The sequence below is a fragment of the Botrytis fragariae genome (genome assembly GCF_013461495.1).
Source record: "Botrytis fragariae strain BVB16 chromosome Unknown tig00000054, whole genome shotgun sequence".
Classification (NCBI taxonomy): domain Eukaryota; kingdom Fungi; phylum Ascomycota; class Leotiomycetes; order Helotiales; family Sclerotiniaceae; genus Botrytis; species Botrytis fragariae.
The window spans coordinates 250,781-273,477 of NW_023500993.1; the positions used below are offsets into that span (position 1 = coordinate 250,781).

At 42.7% G+C, this 22,697-nt stretch overlaps 5 protein-coding genes across 5 annotated transcripts; 1 reads left to right on the plus strand and 4 right to left on the minus strand.

The window, feature by feature from the left end:
• Positions 1-1,537: 1,537 nt before the first annotated feature.
• Positions 1,538-4,276, minus strand: Bfra_004851 (putative potassium transporter protein; the record flags this gene model as incomplete). The annotated part of the gene is made up of 6 exons (XM_037335242.1): positions 1,538-2,569; positions 2,634-2,851; positions 2,906-3,432; positions 3,482-3,848; positions 3,905-3,971; positions 4,073-4,276. 6 exons carry the CDS (start codon positions 4,274-4,276, stop codon positions 1,538-1,540), a joined length of 2,415 nt encoding a protein of 804 aa, XP_037192337.1.
• A 2,024-nt stretch (positions 4,277-6,300) lies between these two features.
• Positions 6,301-7,017, minus strand: Bfra_004852 (uncharacterized protein; the record flags this gene model as incomplete). The annotated part of the gene is made up of 1 exon (XM_037335243.1): positions 6,301-7,017. One exon carries the CDS (start codon positions 7,015-7,017, stop codon positions 6,301-6,303), a length of 717 nt encoding a protein of 238 aa, XP_037192338.1.
• Positions 7,018-10,679: 3,662 nt separating this feature from the next.
• Positions 10,680-14,107, minus strand: Bfra_004853 (putative glycoside hydrolase family 55 protein; the record flags this gene model as incomplete). The annotated part of the gene is made up of 6 exons (XM_037335244.1): positions 10,680-12,537; positions 12,592-12,756; positions 12,859-12,964; positions 13,018-13,102; positions 13,165-13,365; positions 13,856-14,107. The coding sequence occupies 6 exons, from the start codon at positions 14,105-14,107 to the stop codon at positions 10,680-10,682; spliced, it is 2,667 nt and encodes an 888-aa protein (XP_037192339.1).
• Positions 14,108-15,910: 1,803 nt separating this feature from the next.
• Positions 15,911-18,026, minus strand: Bfra_004854 (uncharacterized protein; the record flags this gene model as incomplete). Its single annotated transcript, XM_037335245.1, has 7 exons — positions 15,911-16,252; positions 16,888-17,057; positions 17,148-17,267; positions 17,327-17,349; positions 17,417-17,658; positions 17,712-17,806; positions 17,858-18,026. The coding sequence occupies 7 exons, from the start codon at positions 18,024-18,026 to the stop codon at positions 15,911-15,913; spliced, it is 1,161 nt and encodes a 386-aa protein (XP_037192340.1).
• Positions 18,027-19,865: 1,839 nt separating this feature from the next.
• On the plus strand, positions 19,866-22,322 carry Bfra_004855 (putative heat shock protein 90 protein; the record flags this gene model as incomplete). The annotated part of the gene is made up of 3 exons (XM_037335246.1): positions 19,866-20,426; positions 20,479-21,064; positions 21,133-22,322. Exons 1-3 carry the CDS (start codon positions 20,166-20,168, stop codon positions 22,320-22,322), a joined length of 2,037 nt encoding a protein of 678 aa, XP_037192341.1. The 5' UTR covers positions 19,866-20,165.
• Positions 22,323-22,697: the final 375 nt, after the last annotated feature.

A 22,697-nucleotide genomic window follows, 5' to 3' on the forward strand; every position in this document is an offset into this window, starting at 1 on the left:
TTTACATATGAATAGCGTGGTGTGGTGTAGTTCCCTATGTTGTTGAATTGAATTGAAGGGTGGCTCGGTGCAGTTTTGGTATGCTCTTATCTTGTCTTGGGTTGGGTTGGTAAGACAAGGGAGGATTTGGAGATAGGTTGGGATGGGTAGGATGGGAGAATTGTTTTGGTTGGCGTATTGGGTGTTTTTCATGGATGGGTTGTTGATGGATGGATGGACTCTTGAACATAAGTTGGGAAATTGGAGAAGAAGATTTTGAAGAGACATTGATATGGATGGAAGGATAGTTGTGGCAAGAGTATCTATCCATAGTGAGAGGGTGCGTGGATGGAGGTATGAGATGAGATGCGATGAAATACATAGGAAGAGATTGGAATGGAGATATGGATACTGATTGCTAGGCGACTGAGTTGAAAGGGGTAAAATGACTTGTGCATAAGATACTAGTCGACGCAATACAAATATATGAAGTTCCTTTGTCATTATCAAAATTCAAATTCAATAAAATCAAAGAAAATTAAATCGAGTGGTCACAGTTTTGTCTGCTCTTAAGCTCCTGGGAAAATTGCATACTTTTCCAAGTGAAAGTTGTGAAACGGAAGATAGTTCTCGTCTGTAGGGACTTTGTCATTGGAACTCTGGGATGACTGGAGGTACTTGTCCTATCCTATCCTGTCCTATCCTGTGAAGTGCGTGAAGTGGATAAGCCATTCACTTTGATCCAGTAGGTGCTTAAGTAGGTGCTCAAGTGGGTAGGTAGGTAGGTAGGTAGGTAGGTAGGTAGGTAGTAAGCTTAGCTGATCTGAGCAGATTCAAAGCAAGTCTAGCTGCTGTTAGTTACCTAGTTTGTGAATTTCATGCAGCGTTCGGCGGGATTCTACAATCAAGATCAAGACTCATCTATTGATTGATTGATCGATCTATGGGATGGGTGAGTGGTGAGTGGTGAGTGGTGAGTGGTGAGTGGTGAGTGGGTGGGGATTATTGTGGTATGGGATGGATGGATGGATGGATGGATGGATGGATGGATGGATGGATGGATGGATGGATGGATGGATGGATGGATGGATGGATGGATGGATGGATGGATGGATGGATGGATGGATGGATGGATGGATGGATGGATGGATGGATGGATGGATGGATGGATGGATGGATGGATGGATGGATGGATGGATGGATGGATGGATGGATGGATGGATGGAGAATTAGATTGGGATCTTGGTTTTGATGGTTAGGGATTTATGGGTTTGGGGAGATGGTTTGGGATGGGATGGGGTGTTTTGATTTGTGTGTGTGTATATGTATATGTATATGTATATTGTCGTTGTGATCTTGAATCATTGGATTATTGGAATGTGTTGTTATTGTATGTATGCATATGTATTTCGTAAGTATTAAGATATCGTTAAAATCGTTTACTAAGAAGTACAAGATGCAAGATGCAAGATGCAAGGAGAAGGTATCTGTATTATCCCCTCTCATCCCATCGCATCCCATACTCCGTAACTTCATAATTCATTTCCCCCCTCACCCCTTAAATAACTTTCACAAACCCCACCTCGACCAATCCCTCCACCGGCAAATCCAAATCCGCCATCTTCCCCCTACTATTCTCTCGAATCCACAAGAAGACCCATAATACCGCTCTGCGTATCCAATTCTGCATCCCGCTCCCTGCACGAATCTTCATCTGTTCTTTGCCGAGGACGTAGACGATTTGGTTGGCGGCTGCGTTGGTGATGCTGTCGAGTTCTTTTTGGATGTTGGGGGTGTGGAGGATACTTGTTGCGGGGGAGGTTTGGTTTGAAGTTGGGTTTGAAGTTGGAGAATGAGATTGAGAACGTGGGGTCGATGGAGCAGGAGAAGCCAAGCTCCGCTGCAGACCCGAAAACGTCCCCGGATCCCGCGTGATGAAGAGTGTGAGTTGGGAGATGAGGGTTTCGCCGATAGACGGCGTGATGATATCGTCGGTGTAGCCGTGGCGGATGGTGATTCGATAACAGCCTGGGATGGAGGTGCGTTGCACGACGTAGCGTTCCTCGTCTGGGACGTGGGGGATGGACAGCGGACGCATGTGCAGAAAAATGATGATTTCGGGGGTGGCGCAGAATTTGCGGACGAATTGCGTGAAGACGATAGGGAGCTGATCGCCGATTTTATCGAAGAAGATGCCGACGCTGGGGACGGTGGTGATGGGGTGAGAACCATAGGCTGCGGTGAGCCAAGAGGTAGGAGTGGCGGAGTGCGAATCAGTGGTTATGAAGGCGGAGGGGGGGATGCGGTCTTGGGCTTCGGAGGTCCACTGTTGTTCTTTTCCGTAGCGCCAGAGCACGAAGATGCAGGAGAGGATGAAGGCGAGGAGCAGGGTGAACCATGCGCCGGTGGGGACTTTGATGAGGGCCGAGGAGAGGTAGACGCCGTCGAGGGCGGCGAAGACGAGGAAGAAGACGAGGACTATGAGGACGTTTATGCGCCAGATGATTATGGCGACGAGGGAGACCATGCAGGTTGTTATGAAGGTTACGAAGATTACGCAGACACCGTAGGCATTTCCGAGACGAGTTGTCTACTGTTGTGTTAGTACTATATTTTGAGTATTGGGACGAGTTGGTACAAAAAGGAGAACTCACGTCACTGTATACTGCGGTTACGACGACAGTACCAATCATAAGTAGCCAATTTGCAAGTGGCATATACACTTGCCCGTGAAATAGCTTCGAAGTATGAACGGTTTTGATGTGTGGGAAGTAAGATAATCTCATAACCTGTGATAGCAATTGAAAACTAGCCGTAATCATAGCTTGTGAAGCGACAATAGCGGCTAAAATTGCGATGACAAGAGAGAAATCTGAACCATGTTAGTCAAGCTTCCATACAGGGAGAAGATGCTTGTAAAACTTACAAAATGTCCCGGGCGGAACCGTATTAAAGAAAGGATTCGTATAAGCAGTCTTCGTAACATCCTGAGAAATATATGCAGCTTGTCCAATATATGCCAATAACAGACAAGGATAAGTAAAGCCCAGCCAAGAAATTTGAACCGCTCTTTTACTGAAAGCTCCCAAGTCTGCAAAGAGTGCTTCGACTCCGGTAAAAGCGAGTAGGAGTCCGCCTAATGATTTCCATCCTTCCTCTTTATTTCGCATAAAGTATTGTCCTGCAAAATAAGGAGAAAATGCTTTGAGAACGGTGTGGTCGTATTGTGCTAAGTTGTAGATGCCAGTGCACATGTTGAATAGTAACCAAATCATAACGATCGGAGCAAATGTAGTTGCGATTTTTGTGGTTCCGAAAGGTTGAATAGCAAATAGTAGGATGAGGATAGCGCAAGTTGTGCCGACGATGGTACTAGTGCTGATATCTGGTTGCGCAACTTCGATTCCTTGAATGGCTCCCAGTACAGATTGGGCGGGTGTTAGGATTCCATCCCTGGTAGTTGTTAGAGGAGTAGCTTCATGTACTTTCACATTGAACTTACGACATAACCATACTAACACCCAACACACCCAAGAATTTTAGAACCACTCTAGCAACTGCGGACCCCTCGATAAAAGTTCGTACATTTTTATTCGAAGCTTTCAAATCATTCGTTTCGTGACGTTCCATCTTGACCATTCCTGAGATATTCGGGTCTAGTCGAACGATGTGTGCATAACGGGCCAGTAAACTGTATAGAGCGAATGTTCCTCCTTCTCCATCATCATCGGCGGATAATACGATGAAGACATATTTGACCGAAACCATAAGTGTGAGGGTCCATATTATAATGGATAGTGCACCCACGAGATCATCGTATGAAGGGTGACTTGTAAAGGTGGAAGAGTAGACATATAAGGGACTTGTGCCTGTGATACAAATGGTTAGCGATAGTGGTTTCTTGGCATGGGAACCGAAAGCATACCTATATCTCCGTAAATGACTCCAGTACTTTGATATGCCAACCACATAAGCATCCATCCAGTATATGTCTAGAAGAGATTGGAAAAACTCGCTTGTTAGAAACAGCCCAAACAGCGCAGATAAACAACTAAAGTCCCAGGAATGGCTTCAAGATCCAACAATTACACACCTGTTTCTTCTTCTTGTTTAAATCTTCATTAGCAATCTCTAATGCCTTCTCCTCAAAGTCATAGCTAGATGCTATCTGAGATACTTTCGATTCTGCCAAAACATCACCAAATGCCAATCCATTTGATCTGTTTGACCTAACAGGCTTTATTTCATCTCTGAACTGGATGTGCTGAGGCGAATCAGCCATCGGTGAATCAGCCATCTTACTACTAACGCTCGAGAATTGCGTTTGTCCTCCGCCCGGGCTATTGATACAATCCGAACAAGTGCTGAAGATGCTGCACTTGGAAAGGAGATCAAGTGTACAGAGAAAGATGAAATGATACAAGATTAAACATGGAAGAAAGTTTCCTATGATAACTATGGGAATCTGAATTCACTTATACTACACCTAGACACACTGATAACGATTCTATACTTTTTTTTCAGTCTCATCCCACCTCGAGAATTGGAAGAAAAGCTATCCATTGGCCAATTGCCCATCCGCCAGGGGTACGCAGATTAGATTTCAAGGGTCCTCAAGGGTAGATATCTCTACACTTGACATCCCCACAGCTGACATCGAACTATCAATGACACCTGAACTCCATTCACTGTGATACCGTTGACAATTTGAATTAATCACTGGATTTGGTCGTCTTATCTTAGAGGATTCAAGCCATAAACTTTTCAATGAGGTACAAAATTATGGAATTTCTTATCCTCGCCTCCGGATTCGAGCAGGCTAAAATCCCTCATGTATTACAAAAATGCCTCATTTCCAGCTCCACGCCTCTTGCGGCAAGAACCAACATTGCGAGGGTGAATTCCGAGGCTTATGCACAAGCGAGAATCAATCTGGGTGATACTGCAACTTGGTGACCTTTTGTGGCGGAGTGGGATATAGGATAATGTGATGTTGTGATCTCTACCTAGGTAATGTGTTTGTATGATGAAGATTCAGCTCTGATGTATGTTGGAGGTACATTGCGCTTCATCCGATTTATCTATTATGCCAATAGATTATTCCAACCTTGATTCTTGCAAGGGTAGACATCAGAGCTACCTACTTATCTTTGAGGTAGATATCATTTTACAACCAATTGTTAAAGTATCGAGGAGATTGTTTGGCAGTCGAGGTTATTTGGGAATGGGCTGTCCACCGCCTTTAGATTCTGCCACATCTTCATTTCTTGGAAAATCCGACAATAATGCTGAAAACTGTGAGTCTACATCTTTCTGTGATCATTACCTGCATTACTGTGGTTCAGATATGTTCCGTCCTGTCCTCAAATCAACTGGTCGTTGCAACTTTATGTAAATCCACCGCGAGAAGCGTTGCGTCGAACATACAAGAATGGCCACTCCCTCACTGGCTGTATGCGTGAATACTGTTGGAAAGGATAGATCAAGAAGTTGAAAAGTCTATATACACCTCTCATGTAAGGTACGACCCATACTGTACATTGTCTTGAAGACTTCGGTCATGTCATTCTCTCACGCTTCTAAACCTCTCCATCAAAGAGATGCTCATCGTATATTCCTCTTGCACAGAGATGACCGACTGTACTTGACCCTGCATACTTCTACATGAATATGCTCTCCCTCTGCAACATCTTATTCGCTCTGCTACGAATCCCCGTCGCCGATTTAATGCACAGTATCTTGATCATCTTAACACCATGTCTCAGAGCTTGATGGCATTCGGTTAAACACAAATCACCTCTAAAATTACCTAGTGCATGACAGAGCTGACTAAGCCCAACCTCCCAACCTCACCTCGTTTTTCAATGTGAATAACTTCATATTCTACAAAGAACAATGACGACTTGACAGCATAAAAACCTCTGTAGTACTATACGTCAATGTAGCTATCTCTAAATAATAACAGCAGAACTGTAGGGAACCTGAATACATCAACATGTTGCAATATTGCATGAAGTCCTTCGCTCTTACCTTGCTTGCCCTGGATTTATACACGAGTCAACTTCCTGGTGAGCTCTTTCCATTCTATGTTATGATACAGGCAAGTGAGGTCTTATCAATATATAATGTTGTTATCTTGCACAATACATCGATTTTCTCACGTTCACGCAAAGAAAAGCATTCACATCAGCCATGTTATTGTGAAGTTACATTTTTTGGGCTGAAAAAGGACATTGACAGAAGCCGCTAATGCTCTGCTGGTCCAATAAATAACACGCTTTAACTCCCCATTACTCAATTTGAGAAGACATAGTACTCAATTTAAACCAAGTCACTGATTTCGCCGCTTTCCTCTGGGTTGGTTCTTCGGCCAATGTTTTTAAATGCTTGATCGTAACCCTTACCCCAGATTTTAGGAAGATCTCCTTGAGGGTACTGGCTCATCTCAGCAAGCAAACCTTGTATCCTTTTCATTTCGTTCTCCATCTTAACTCGATGCGCGTGTAACTTTTTGCATTCCTTCACATAAGCTGCCGCGGCCTCTTCCTCCTTGTCCTGTATCTCACTCAACTTTTTCTCCAAAGTTGGTCTGTCCTTGACACGAATACAAATTCTTCCCCGGACTCGATTCTTATCCACCATAAAATGCAATTTCAATCTTCTGTACTCTTCGGAGACGCTTTCTTCATCTTTTTGCAATCCATCCTTTGTAGATCGTACCCAATTCTTATACAAACGATGTCTCTCTTCACTATTGGCTACCATTCCAAATACTCCCAATTGTTTGATCAAATATTCCCTGTGGAAGAGTGTCATTCCAAGATTCTTGCCAAGACTTATGTTATCCCTTTTAAGTTTTTCGATTGGGGTAGGCACTTCGAATTCGGGATCTGGACATCTTGCATTAAGGGCATATCTTGATACATCTGGATGGGAGTTCGCCAGATTCCTTTTCAGTCTTCTGATACGTATCATCTCTTCTCGTGTGCGAAATACGATACGGGTGGGAGGAACGTGGGGGGCGGTTGTAGTTGCCATTGAGGTCGATGGTGCGGGCACCGTTGGAGATGATTGGAAATTGATAATGAAGGGATGATGCATACAGTAAACATGTGTGTATGTCGTTGTTATCTATGTCAAATGAAATATGTGATGATATATTCAAGGTAAATGTTGTCAAGGTGGTTGTACTATTGAATATATATTCGAAATGTTGTCTGAGTATGATCCAAAAGAAATGGTTTCAAGGGAGGGAAATTTCAGTACTTATGTACAATGTTTCTATCTGGACCAGATAGATTTTGTATTTGGACAAGACTAGCTTGGTGTTAGGCTTAAACTCAAAATCTACCTACCTCGATCAAATTTGCATATTTCAGTGTTAAAGTTTGAGCCGGCGGGGTAAGTTAGGCTCATACTGGGATGACTTCGAGCTTGAAATTAGACTTGACATTGATTTCTACTCAGCTTCGATTTATTTTGTATTTCGCCATGATCTAGTGTGCGCCAGCGGGGTTATTGGTTAATAGATTACCGTTGTCAATGGGAAATATCTCCACTTTCTAGTTTGCAACAGCGGGGTAATTTCCAAGCAGACTGTCGTTATCAACATATCGGCAGGATCTCTATGCATGAATCGAAGATGACAGTACCGAAGTTCAGACTCTGGAATCTTGAAGAGCCTCGCTTAACCTATTTGAGTACTAGCGGCTATTAATGGTTGTCGAAGTACCAAACACACACGACATATGGTATCCAGTTCGAACAAGAATGCTCATATGCATTTACGTATCGAGATCGGAATTATCAACGATACAGCTAGTGGACATGAAGGGCGTATCTGAAATATCTCAAGCATACAGGTGTCACAAGCATTTTCGGCTTCTACATGGTGTCGAATCCTGTTAAGGTGTTTGAAATCTCAAGCGCCCCTATTTCGAACGATTCTAGAGACTCGAAAAAACACCAACAAATGCAATGTACATTATTTCAGGATAAACTTAAATCAACAGAGTGGGGCCAAGTTATGCTATCTGGAGTGAAATATACGCAATTGTTTTGTTCAGGCCATATAATCACAGTTCTTCATCGCTGAACCTATGGTACCTACCTCTCATGACCACCATACTAAGCTGAATTCCCCGTCACCTGACGCGTCTCTCTATCGATTTAAGAATGAGCTAGTCCTTTAACCTGCTGTGAATCATATTAGCTGCTCAAACAAATATTCTCTGATGAGCTTGGAAATGATATTATGTTCAACAGATCTGATGTATAGCCAATAAGGTACAGATTGTTTCTCCATCGTCATTTTCCCTACGTAATGTATGTATACTGTGAAATGTCAATTATATCACCTACATCGCAATCCAAGTGATCTAGAATATCTCGTCTTCGACTCTTATTCCAATGCAGCAAAGTAAACATGCCATTATAAATCCCCCAAAATTCAGTCATCATGATCCGGTCGAATTCGACCCGAAGCATACAGACTACGGGTACTGTTCTTATCCCTAAGAAACCCGAAGAACAGATCATCAGTCACTCATTTCATTTACCTGCAGACCTCCCGTCCACATTTTAGAAATTTTGGAATAGTTTTGTTGTATATCTAGTCCACTTCAATTTGAAAGAGTAATTGCAACCAAACAGCATCTGAAACTTCCTCTCTTTCTCCGTTCTGCTTTCTTTTTACACCCAACCCACTTCTCTAAGTATCTAGAACCCGAAAACACGGTATAGCTTCCCCACTGCAAATATAAACATTACAATAATAAAGCATTCTATTACCCAAACTTGGTATACCACAAAAAAGTATACGGAATCGGACAAATATCCACTCATCCCATCCACCAGTGAGTGCATGGATTGACGGGATACTTCTCAACTTTCGAAAATTTTAACAAATTCACTCTTCAATTGATTGATATCAGAATTTATATTTTGACTACTCTATTTCTAATAAATAATTGTGACAATTTTTAAGATAAATGATTTAATACATCAAGAGATATTCACAAGTCCATTTTTGCAGTGTCCAGTCCGTACACCCACTAATGATCCTTTACACGTCACTCCTTCCCCTTTCCACCATCATCATCTGTACCAGATCATATAAATCCAAATCACACTCCAAAAGCCAAGAATCTATTCAAACCCAGTAATTCAAGACTGATCTTCTTCCCCAGAAATTTCCTCGCGAAAATGATTCACACAAACCCATCACATGTCACATTTTAGAAATAAATCCACTAGTCAATCCATCCATCATCACACGCCGCTTCAAAAACACAACCCAAAGGGTCCAGACTAAAGCATGAGAAACTTCGACAATATTCCACATCCCAGGAGGGAAACGATATACCACTCCAACGCGCCAAGCATCGATCATCTAAAGTTCTCTAGTCATGATCTAGCGTCCCTGATCACTAGTACATAAACTTCCTTTTCAATCTCAGCACAATCCACAATGCGGGTCAGAAACCTCTTGGGGGTATCTATCTTTCAAACGTTCAGATCATAAACACTTCTCCACTTCCCTGGCGTTAGGTAGATCGAGTATAGATCAGATCGAGGTGAGTGGGCTTGGAATATGGAGAGTGACAATCTTTACAGTTGCTCTTGGGATTTGTAGATACTTCTTACTTCTCGAATGATCGTATATTGTATTCGCCTAGCTTCAAATCTCCGACTCGATTCTGAGTGCATTTTATCACATTTTACCATGTACTTACCTGATGGTGATATTCTTCTTTTTCCATCCACTTCCCCCCCACCCAATTACCTCTATACCCATACACTTTCATCCCCCAATCTGATCCCCGACCTCATAATTCCTCTCCTCCATAGCCCCCATTTCCCACCCCTAGAATCCTCCAGCATCTTCCGTCTCTGCCCCCCTCCCTCTCGTAGTCCTTCTCCCTTTCCTTCCAACTTCCAAACACATATCCCGTACGTAACCAAACCCCTACCCCAAACCAAATAACACTCCTGATCTATGAACCTGAAATCTCCTAACTACAACCTACCGCACCAGCATAAGCCATCGAGAGTATGTTCCCCTTCCCCAGTATCCCGCCGAGTTTCCTTTATCTCCCTCCTCCTTCTCATTACAGAGTAAGTTAAGGCAAAGAAAAGAATAAGAAAAGAAAAGGAAAGAAAATGAAGAACGCTAAATTCACCATCTATAATGGCACGATATCAGAACAAAAAGTAACAGTGGTGTGTGGTGCCACTCTACTTCAATCAAATTTCTATTAATTCGAATGTCAGAAAGAGAAACAAAAAAAGTTAAGATCCTGATCGGTACTCACACAACTTGCAACTTTCTTCACATCCGCACATCTCACATTCAAAAGAAGTAATCAAAATGCAAATTCAAAGTATCTCAAATTCAATAATGTAACTATCTAAAAACCATGCAATTCCATTGTATTCATCCCATATATGCACAGCATATACCCCATATGTATCTCATTCTCTCCATTCCTCCGCGAAAACAAAGACAAAAGCAAAAACAAACGCCAGCATTCTAAGCCCTATGGAATATTGTACACCACCTAATAAGGTTGTGTACAAGAAGAACATTAAAAGATGACAGAAGGAGAAGTATGAAAGATCCGCTGGGTATCATGCGGGGTATCAAAATCATGTATCGTAATCTCATTAAGCCGTACCCTATCCATCTAAAATGGACTAACCTAGCACTTAACACCTGTATCAGCTCCCTTGAACATTGCAATGGTAGCAGCAAAAGTGTTACGGTTATCTTTGAACACCGCGCCACTCTGTCCATCAACTGTAATCATGTTTTCAACACCAACGGTTGACAGTCCAGTGATGTGAATATTGCCTGAACCCTCGATTGAAAGCATGTTGCTTTGACAGTTAGAAGTCTGCAAACAATCTTGACTGTAGTTATCAAAGAATGAATAGAGACCAGCACCAGTGATAAAGACATCCTCAGAGTTAACGATGCGAACACCCCATGCTTTATCAGCAAGTGATCCACCTGTGAAAGAAGGATCCCCATAAACTGAGTTGGTGGTGAAAGGTGTTGTGGAATCGGGATTGGATTGATAGTAAGGAGTTTCAGTTTGAATGGCTCCCATAAAGATATTGGAGGCGTTGGCCAATTGATAGTTGTAAAGAACATTGTGTTCACTGGCGGTACCATACATCCAGGTAGGTCCTTCTTCAGAGGCAATCAAGATTCCTCTGCCGCTGTAAACGTCAATTTGGGTATGATCAGTAAGATCAAGTTCATGATCAGCAACCCAAAACCAGTTGTTCTCAAGGTAGATTGAAGCTTTTTCAGTAACGTGGAGAAGCATAAAGGCCCCAATACAGTCTGGGTTGCTGCTGTGAGTTGCGTTTGGATTCTTGGCGCAAGTGTTGGATTGAAGTTGAGTACCAGCACTACCACCGATTCTTGTATGAACATCCCACATTCCTGCCGAGCCCTGGGAAGTCTCCTTGACATTCCATTCGATGAGAATAGCGCCCGCAGCTGGACCCATAGTTTGGAAAACGATATCGGAGATTTCCACGGAACCAGTGTCACCAACTTGTCCAACTTGGAAGACGGCCTTTGGATTGGCTTGATCATTGAATCCCTTTGCCATGATCATAGGCCAGATCTCACCAGTAATCTTGATGTTCTTTGGAACTTTGATGGTGTCAGTGACAACATAAGCACCGTGATCGAAGTAAACAATTTGATCAGTGGTAGCCTTGTCGAAAATTGCTTGAATGGCAGCAGTGTCATCAGTAGTTCCATCACCTTTAGCTCCATTAGACTTGACACTCAAGAATGAAGAGGCTGGTAAAGTCTCATATTGCGGCTTGGTGCGTCCAAATAACTTGCCAGTAGAATCCAAGAGGACTGCAGGCTTGGTAACAGCATCTTGACTACCTTGGCTAGCTGCACCAGCATTGACACCAGTGTAGACCTTTCCTTGAGCCCATGATGCAATTTTGGCGTTTCCGGCAAGAACAGTTGACTTGGAAGTGGCATCATACACAGCAACGGGAACATTCGAAGAGAAGTCGACGTTATCAATAACGAGAGTACCGTTAGTTCCGGTTTCGGTGACATCGTAAACAGTAGAGATACCGATTGGTGTGTTTACAATGGTACTGTCCATCAATGTTGCCGATCCTGCTGCCCGCGAACTGGCACCGCCAGCTGACATATCGAGACCTACACCACAGTTGTTGATCTTGATGTCCTTGAAGGTCCAGAGCCAGGCCCAGTTTAGGTAAATGGCCGTTTGGCAGTTGTTGAAGGTCAAGTTTCGAGAAGTAAACTGTTGGCTGCCCAAGAAAGCACCGTACTTGCCACCGTTGAATGTCAAGTCGGCCATGAAACCACCACTGCCATTATCCATGAAGATTCCTTGTTGGTTGTTACCTTCTCCACCATCAGTTCTCATGTTGAAAACAATGTTCTGTAATGATGTAGCTTGAGCAACTTGCCAATGAATACCACTACCAGTTGAGGCAGGCATGGCAGTCAAGTCGATGACAAAGTTTCTGATTTGACGGTAGAAGTTGTTTCTAAAAGTTCATTAGTATACACATTGATGAAACAAATGCATTATGAAAACTCACTGATTGGTGAACCAGTTAAATTCAGGATCATATGGGTCTGCGTCGAGTAAAGCCATGCCAGCAAAGTTGGCAAGACCTTTAATTGTTGGGAGAGTAACAGCATCGCCAACAAGTTGAGTGAAATATTGTTGTTTAATAGGAGCTGAGATAGCATATGTTCCAGGTCTATAAGTGAAATTAGTAATGTACGAGAAGACTCAGGCATACAAAGGAATAGAGGGTCCAAATGAACTGGATTATGTTAAAACACAAGGTGTATTGACTTACGGGAAGTAAACAAGAGCAGGGGTGACAGTAGTGGAGTCACAGCCTTTACCACAACGATTACCAGAGGAGATGGCAGAGTTGATGGCAGCGGTGTCATCAGTTACACCTTGATATGAGTGTCAGTATGATACCATTTGAGAAGAGAAGTGATTGGCTTACCATCACCAACAGCACCAAAGTCCTTAACATTTCGGAAGATTTGATAGGAAGCATCACCGAATGGCGCAATACCTTGTCGTTGAATCTGCTAAAGTCAGAGATGGTTTTCCAACAACGAGAGAGGTGAAGAAGGACAAATAAACTTACTGAAGCGAGCCAATAACTGCTGGAAGCAGCTGTTGTTGAAGCCACTGCATCAGTTGGCACCGGAGTAGGAGCACCAGAAACGATGAAGAAGAAGCGTAGAGCCAATAAAATGGAAATGATTGAGAAGGAAGCCATCGTGAAGTAGGACCAGCTGCTGCAGGATGTCGACGTCGATGTTGTATCTGGAAAAGAATGTAGTTTCTGCCAGGGGTAAAAAGGTCAATCAGTATTTATGTTGGTATTGTGTGGTGGTTGTGAGGCGGTTGTAAAAGATGAAGGATAAAATCCTGTCTCTCCTTTGTTTCTTGTCACTTTTATGGGAAAGAACGATGGTTCGACTTGATACCAGCATTCACTCGTAAAAGTAGCTATGTTGTAATAATAAATTTCCAATCCAAATCTCATATAGAAGATAAGATTGAAAGACAATGTTGATAATGAGGGTGATGTGATTAGGATTGGTGGCTGATTTTATATTATTGTGGTCGTGGCCGGGAAAGGAACAATAGGATTAAGCGGGATGAATTGTGAGTGCCTTGAGGGGGTGAATCGAAATTCTGAAGCTATTCAGATCATACGACTCGACCTCATGACAAACAGATGGTCAAACAACCAAATGATCAAACAATCAAAACCTTCAAACAACAATAGGAATGGAAATCAGCATTCGATGCCAAGGAGATGAACTCACAAGTTTGGAATTATGTCGTCGAGACAAGAAAGAAGGTTTGAAGAAATGAATGTGTGGCCTGCCAAAAGGTGTAAAATGATGATAATTAACATGTTGGCGGCGGCCCGTGATCTTTATATCTTTAAGATCGACCTTCATCATTTCATCCGGTCTACCATCCCATATCTCAAACAAACCATCTTGAGCACAAAGAGTGGCTTCCTTGGTATGCTCTCCATATTGTCTAAGCGGACTGTTCGAAGAATGGCTCATGACTGGGGAGGAAAGCTTCCGAATCCAATTAAGGGTATATCAGTGCTTCACTCTCCCGGGAACTTAATATGGTTATTAAGTGGCAAGTGCCTCGAAATACGCTATACCGCCGCTTGTATTGGAAAGGTACAGCCGCAACCGATCACTTGGGACGATTTGATTCGATGTTGTTGATACAATTTAGGTTGTTCTACCCTGGTGTGTTTGTTAGTGCAACAGGGGTTCATTAATGCTCCCGTGATGAGTCGACGACAGAGAGTGTGTGCACTGTATATAGATCAGGATACTTGGGTAGTCCCTTGACAGTCTCATCTAGTAACAGTGCCGAGAATGTGGAGGGTCAAAGATTGAGTGAAAACAGAGAAGAGTTGAAACTCGGTGTTTCTTCACGATACGCGGTTGTTGAATCTTGATTGGTACATCGGACATTTGTTGTGGCGGCTCTTAATTTCCCAAGCTACTTTTTTACCCTACCAAAGAGAATCTTCGAAACGGGATCAAGCTTTCAAATGCGGAACTTTTTCAAAATATATGGGGAAGAAGAACGGACGGATCTCATTGCATAAACGCGTCGTCGATCCTTCCCCTTCTTTTTAATATAAAAATTTCAATACTCCAAGCCAAATCCCTTTTCGCCCTTCCGAAGTCGTACAAGCACAATCCAAAATGGACATGTAATATATTTTCATCCCATCGACTGCAGTTTCAACATAGTTGCCGTGTGTTGTTATGCCTACCCTGATTAATCAATTCGTGAAATGATTTCTACGCCGAAAGGCTATCTACAGCTAAGAGGAACGATAAACCCTATAATCATTATCAAGCCCCTTGCCATAGAGCATTCTTTTGCAGCCCAATATATGCGCACCATTTCTTGGGTTGTTTCAACGAAAATTTCGCTCGCGGCTTTGTTGGCTAATGATTGTTGGATGTTTCATGGGGTCTTCAAAGGGGTGCGCCTATGAAACACGGGATGTAGCAGGACCGTTGTTTGGATGAACCGGCTTCGTACTTTTGCTCCGTTTGTGTATTCCATGCAGTTTCGTCGCCTCCTGTCAATGTTCTGGGAGTTTACTGCAATACAGATATCGCTTCACCAACATGACCGATCCGTTACAAGCAGAGAGTAAACTCACTTGAGGGGCGGGGGTGTTGCTTGATATCACGTGACATGCCGATTCCAATTTTGGCTAAATAATTGGGTGGCAGCGCTCAAGTCCGGTGCTCACACACAATTAACTCCAAAAGAGACTTTTTGTTTTAGACTTTCTCATGACCTTTGGGTGTCACTTCTCACCAGCCTCACCAACCTCACCTTTTTTGGACTACTGACGTACTGGTATTCAATTGTAATCATTTTGAACAATTAAAATAACATGTTTAATATCATTTGTGTTTGATGGGTATATTTTAGTGCTCAATCTTAATAAGACGTGTGACATACGCATTTCTCTATGACGCGATATGATATAATTGTGCAGCTTGATATAACGATCATTTTGAAATTCTAACTTCAACGTGAATAATATTAATCCATTCACTACGTTGCAGTTTTGCTACAAATCTTACAATAATAATTACACAGACTATTTGCGATGAAGTAATGGTTTAGAAGTCATCAGTACCTACTCACAGAGAGTGGTGTATTGTAACCCAGTAAAGTGAAATGTATGACCATGAAGTGTATCGCATATGTACATCGATTTAATCAAAATGTAAACACCTTCCGAATCGAAAATCGGCGGCGAGAAGGCAGGCTCACTCACAAAGTGCGCTCCCACGGCAGGTTGCTGTATCCCTAGTCTAAATCAGAACGATCGATTCTTTGGTGCCAGCTCGAACCCGATCGAGAACATTCATCGATAACTCATCAAGGACAGCTATACCTGCTCTCATAAATATTGCATTCCCCCTTTCGTCTTCTTCAAGATATCTTAGGGCCAAGAAACTTGAATGCTCGGCATAGTGTTTGAACTTTCGGGTTCCGACAAACATGAGGAAGAGCGAGACGTTCTTCTTGACTTTAATTGCAGATTCAGTGGGCTTGTTTGGACCATAATGATAGGGATCTAGATCCACAACGATTTCATCATTCCCAAGTGTCCATTCATTCTCCTTGAATTCAATGATTCTATAAAAATATGTCTATTCTGGCGGTTCGCTTTTAGCCTGTATCGGAATAAGAACTGCTGTAACCTCAAGCTTGCCTTCAAGAACGCTACCGAAAGCGTTGCTGCCGGAATGTTAGATATCTACAGAGACGATTTCAATGCCAGCCTTAAGCTCTTCATCTTTATGATCGTATGTTATACCGCCACTGCGTATAGAAGCCCAGCTCCAAGAAGGCACGCACTTCTAGCTTTCCGTATCCTGTCTTTTGACTTTTCTTGAAGTCCAGAGGAGTGCATCTGGAAGTTAAATTCTCCACAACCTGGCGTAATAATCATCTTGAGTCATGTCATGCAAGATTTTTGCTGTCCCAGATATGGCAGGTAGCTAATCAGTCTGATATGTGAGGGAACAGTGACTATAATCCTCGACCATAATGTACCAATTAGAATATATATTTTTGTAAACTTCCCTAATCGGTGAGGACTGAAGTTTGGCATCTAAATACATGTCAAGGAAATTTGTTTCTGATTCGAAACTTGAGATTCCTGTCCGACACTCACAAGTGCTACACTCCCTAAAATCACATAGTCTCTCATCCTGTGCGAAGGACAGAGTAATTCTCGCAAGCACTTACTCTTGCAACACTCACCCACATCTCCTTAGCTCACTATCATGCAGTCCATGTGATTCAAGCCGCCCGTTTGCATCATGGTCAGAAATTTGGTCTTAGATTCTACGTGCATAGAGAAAGTCTGGCGGTCATCTCCGTCAAGATATGGCAATCGTGGGCTGAGGGCGGCAAAACGTTCGGTTACGTTCTTTGTTTCGATCAAGTTGACTGAAATATTTGAGGTTCCGACATTGATGACTCGCGTTGGCATTTTTGGGCCGACAATATAATCCAAATTGCATTCTCAATGTGATTCACAGTTTGCAATCCAGCTTTGCGCTGTTTGTAAGGATTCAGGCAAGGTATTCGAGATTTCTGGTGCATCGGTGATAAATGGTAATGAAAGGCCACCCATAGTCCGAAACAAGTGACGGGCAGCTGCAATTCATGTAAGCCAGCGTAAGGAGAATTGATACTTATTCTTGAACTCAACGTACATAATGTAAGCTCATACAGATGCCTGTATAATTCAATAGCAAATGGTTGTGCGAACGCGCTCTGCGAACTCGCTCTGCCTTATTGAATACCTCTTGATACCATCAACATCTTTCACCTGTAAGTATACGCTGAAGGGTGAACCTCGGAAATGGCCTTTGCCCAATGCAGGTATAGCTTGAACTACAAGTGTACAAAGACAACAACCTTCACGAGCAGCGTCAAGAACAGATTTTATCCATCGTGTCTCAGTAACCTTAAGTCTGTGAGGTTCGTCATATATCGAGCCTTCTATCCGGTGTTTTTTACCTCGGTATTTTATATCAGGATGTTGCTACGTGTGTAGTAATTGCCATTCTCCTGAAATATCCTTATGTCATCGCATACATAGCAGACCATGTTGGCTCTATGATGAGGTTGAGGAATACTGTTGACCGCCTCGACAAAGATATATATTGAATTTTCTGATTTCGTCAGATTTACTAGCTTGGATTAGTTAGCATTAGATCTTTGGCTACCTGAATCATGAATACCTACTGGTATATTACGTTTACACATAAACTTATACCTTTTGGATAGGAAAATATCTGAGTCGATAGAGTTGTCGGAGGAAAGGCTATAGTCTCCTTCTTGATCAAGCTGAGATGTAGTACTGGAAGGAGACGGAATCTTGCCCAACGACTCTGATTTAAGTAGCTCCATCTGACAGTGTTTAAACGTGGATGAAAAATCTTGCAGACGTTGCGTGGAATATCACTTTGTCTATCCTATTTGCGGGCGTTGAAGAATAGATACGCTGTATAAAACGACGCAGTGTATAGCTTGTATGGCTTTGTAGTTGTCACAGGTATGACTAAGATATAATGGTAATATCCGGATATTGTTGATATGAACTTGAAATATTCAGAAACTCTACTGCTTTTGATGATGGTGAGGACGACGATAGTAGAGGATTTCATCAGAAAGTGGAAAACTATTCTCTCTCCTGTTGACTCTTCGGCACCCGCTTGCCCGACCTGCATCATGATAAGCCGGCATACCCAATGGATTTCACCAGCTGGCTAGCGTTATGACACTTGATGGTAAACTAGCCTTCAGACATTTTCTGGAATGCAGCAGAGGAATGAAAGAATCGGTAGGTTTAGTTTTCGGCTGGGTGACCGGCAACTAACTGCACTCCATACCTTGGGATGGAATCTATTAACAGAAAGAGGCTATATCTTCACAAGTAGTTTTCATTTATTTCCACAGTATTGACTGTGTGGTCTCAATGGGCAAATACACATTGAATATTGATGTATACACTGCCACATGGCAAGCTCGAGAGGTCAGAAGTGGACAGGTGTGTAAGGATTGTCAATGAACAAGCTAATGAAAGAGTCTAGGTAAGCAAACAATCAATCTAGTATCATCATCTTATGAGTTCGATGGTAAGTCGTGTCTTTTCAGCAACGAGCAATTAGCAACCGTAGACCATGGCATGACATATTCTGTTATGGAATCGAAAAACCAACGAACCGGACCATGATGCTAGTGTATGCATAATCTAGATGTCAAGTGGTGAGAGAGAATAGTGCAACAGTCGCCTAATGTCCCTTGGTTCTTCATCTCCACTACGCACCATTAGATTGTAAATGTGATATGATCTAATGTGAAAAGAGAAGCCTAAGCTGCCAAGACTTAGCTTGCCTTCAATAAGACTGGCAGTCTGGATTCTCTTCAGTGGCTGTCAATCCTATTCATGGCTTAGGAGTCTTGGGAGGGGCCAAAAGGTCCAACATTTTCATCACCGCCAACATTGACCGGTTTTAAAGGCAAATCGAAGCATCTCGAATCAAAAGTTCCACGTAGCGATGATATGATAGCTAAGAATTAGAATGGAAATCGAACTAAAAGGAATCTTCAAGGACTCCCTCAAACTTACTAGAAGCTTCCGAGACACGTGATATTACCCACACAAGCCTCATTCACCAGCCTCGATTGTAAAGCACAGTACAGAAATCGGTCAAAGTTCTTTCCCCGCTGATAAGATGAGCCACTCCGATAAACAAAAATGAGATTCTAGAGGGGAAAGAAGAAATCCATAGAATTTGACGGTTTGATTGATTGAGAGAATGAATATTCAACAATGCAAAACAGTAGAAAAATGTGAAGTCATGTGAATCTCATCTCTCTTCATAAGATGTTAGTAAGATTACTAATATATAGCTAGCGGTTAAGGAGAGAGATATTTGGATTATGTATTGACTGTTTGCATTCAATTGAAAAAGAAATAACAGCTACCTAGCTATATAATTCTAAAAAGTTCCATATACATCACATCGTTTGTATTGCCTTGTCATGTTTTCTCCGCCGTTGATTGGTTGATGTAGAAGTGGCGCGTTGCTAGGTGGTCTAAAAAAGGTTAAGCGACGAGAAAGTTCCTTACAATTCTACCATTTTCTATAGCGAGCCTTTCCATAAAATCCCCAATACCCTTCAACGAAAAGTCGATTCTCTTTTTTTCTTCAAACCATTCAAAGATACCCTTCCTTTCTACTTTCTGTCTATTAGACCTCTACAATACGATAAACTTAACGACTTAACGAATACCATCAACTGTAAGTTACTCCCAATAATCTTCCTGTGTCGAAGCAACCCCTCGATCTACCACCAAGAAACTCTTGGGAGCTCAGCCTTGAAAAAGAACGAAACCCCAGCGAGCTTCGGACAATTACTTGCACTCTACAAAAGCTTGACAAGAAGCTCAATAAACTTGTACAACTTCATTTTCATCGAGAAATCCATACTAATCTACCCTCTTCCTACAGTTTCTCCGTTTTTACATACACAATCACAAATATGGCTGGCGAAACTTTCGAGTTCCAAGCTGAGATCTCTCAGTTGCTCTCTCTCATCATCAACACAGTTTACTCAAACAAGGAGATCTTCTTAAGAGAACTTGTTTCCAACTGTTCCGATGCTCTCGACAAGATCCGTTATGAGGCTCTCTCAGATTCCAGCAAGCTCGACAGCGGTAAGGATCTCCGCATCGACATCATCCCAGACAAGGAGAACAAGACTCTTACCATCCGCGATACCGGTATTGGTATGACCAAGGCTGTAAGTATATTCATAGACGAAGACTCAAAACCATGGCTAACCAACAATTCAGGATCTCGTCAACAACCTCGGTACGATTGCACGATCTGGTACCAAGCAATTTATGGAGGCTCTCACCGCAGGTGCTGATATCTCTATGATTGGTCAATTCGGTGTTGGTTTCTACTCTGCATACCTCGTCGCTGACAGAGTTACTGTCGTCTCGAAAAACAATGATGATGAACAATACATTTGGGAATCCAGTGCTGGAGGAACTTTCACTCTTACTCAAGACTCTGAGGGTGAGCAACTCGGCCGTGGTACCAAGATCATTCTCCACTTGAAGGATGAGCAAATGGATTACTTGAACGAGTCCAAGATTAAGGAGGTCATCAAGAAGCACTCCGAGTTCATCTCATACCCAATCTACCTTCACGTCTCCAAGGAGACTGAGACCGAAGTCCCAGATGAGGAGGCTGAGGAGACCAAGGAGGAGGATGATGAGAAGAAGGCCAAGATTGAGGAGGTCGATGATGAGGAAGAGGCCAAGAAGCCAAAGACCAAGAAGGTTAAGGAGACCAAGATTGAGGAGGAAGAGCTCAACAAACAAAAGCCAATCTGGACCAGAAACCCATCCGACATCACCGCTGAGGAGTACGGTTCATTCTACAAGTCCTTTCCAACGATTGGGAAGATCACTTGGCTGTCAAGCACTTCTCTGTTGAAGGTCAACTCGAATTCCGTGCCATCCTCTTCGTTCCAAAGCGTGCTCCATTTGATCTTTTCGAGACCAAGAAGACCAAGAACAACATCAAGCTTTACGTTCGTCGTGTTTTCATCACTGATGACGCCACTGACCTCATCCCTGAGTGGTTGAGCTTCGTCAAGGGTGTTGTTGACTCTGAGGATCTCCCACTTAACTTGTCCCGTGAGACTCTTCAACAAAACAAGATCATGAAGGTCATCAAGAAGAACATCGTCAAGAAGGTTCTTGAGCTCTTCCAAGAGATCTCTGAGGACAAGGAGCAATTCGACAAGTTTTACGCTGCTTTCGCCAAGAACATCAAGCTCGGTATCCACGAGGATTCCCAAAACAGAGCTGCTCTTGCCAAGCTCCTCAGATTCAGCTCCACCAAGTCAGGTGATGACATCACCTCCCTCTCCGACTACGTTACCCGTATGCCAGAGCACCAAAAGAACCTCTACTACATCACTGGAGAGTCTCTCAAGGCTGTTCAAAAGTCACCATTCCTTGACTCCCTCAAGGCAAAGAACTTTGAGGTTCTCTTCTTGGTTGACCCCATTGACGAGTACGCCATGACTCAACTCAAGGAGTTCGAGGGTAAGAAGCTTGTTGATATCACCAAGGACTTCGACCTTGAGGAGACTGATGAGGAGAAGAAGGTTCGTGAGGAAGAGGAGAAGGAATTCGAGGGTCTTGCCAAGGCTCTCAAGAACGTCCTCGGTGAGAACGTTGAGAAGGTTGTTGTCAGCCACAAGCTTGTCAACGCTCCTTGTGCTATCCGTACCGGTCAATTCGGTTGGTCCGCTAACATGGAGCGTATTATGAAGGCTCAAGCTCTCCGTGATACCTCTATGTCATCATACATGTCCTCCAAGAAGACTTTCGAAATCTCTCCAAAATCACCTATCATTAAGGAGTTGAAGAAGAAGGTTGAGGCTGATGGTGAGAACGACCGTACCGTCAAGTCAATCACTCAACTTTTGTTTGAGACTTCCCTCCTCGTTTCCGGTTTCACCATCGAGGAGCCAGCTGGATTTGCCGAGCGTATTCACAAGCTTGTCTCACTCGGATTGAATGTTGAGGAGGATGCCGAGACTACCGAGGATGCTCCTGCCACCACTGAGGCAACTTCGGATGCACCAGTTGAGAGTGCTATGGAGGAGGTTGACTAAATTTAAAAAATGGCTTGGTTTTTGCGGGATAGTGGAGTTTTAATGGTTGGTTTTTCGGTCATGCATTGAGCCTGATTAGTATTTCTCTTTTGATGCTCATTTATTTTTCATTCCACATGGTCTCAATAGATACATGAGGTATAATCTTAAAAATGTACTTTGTGATAAACATTGCGCGTTAAGACAAAAGAAAAGAGATAGCAGAATACAAAATATTTACTGTACAATTGCGTGTTTAATTAATATAATATTGAGTGACGATGAAATTTCTCCACGGGTATATTCGTGTGACAATATATTATTCTCCTTAAGATCACATACTAATGATTATGAAGTTTTCTCCCTATCTCGTACAAGTGTACTGAAAAGATCCTT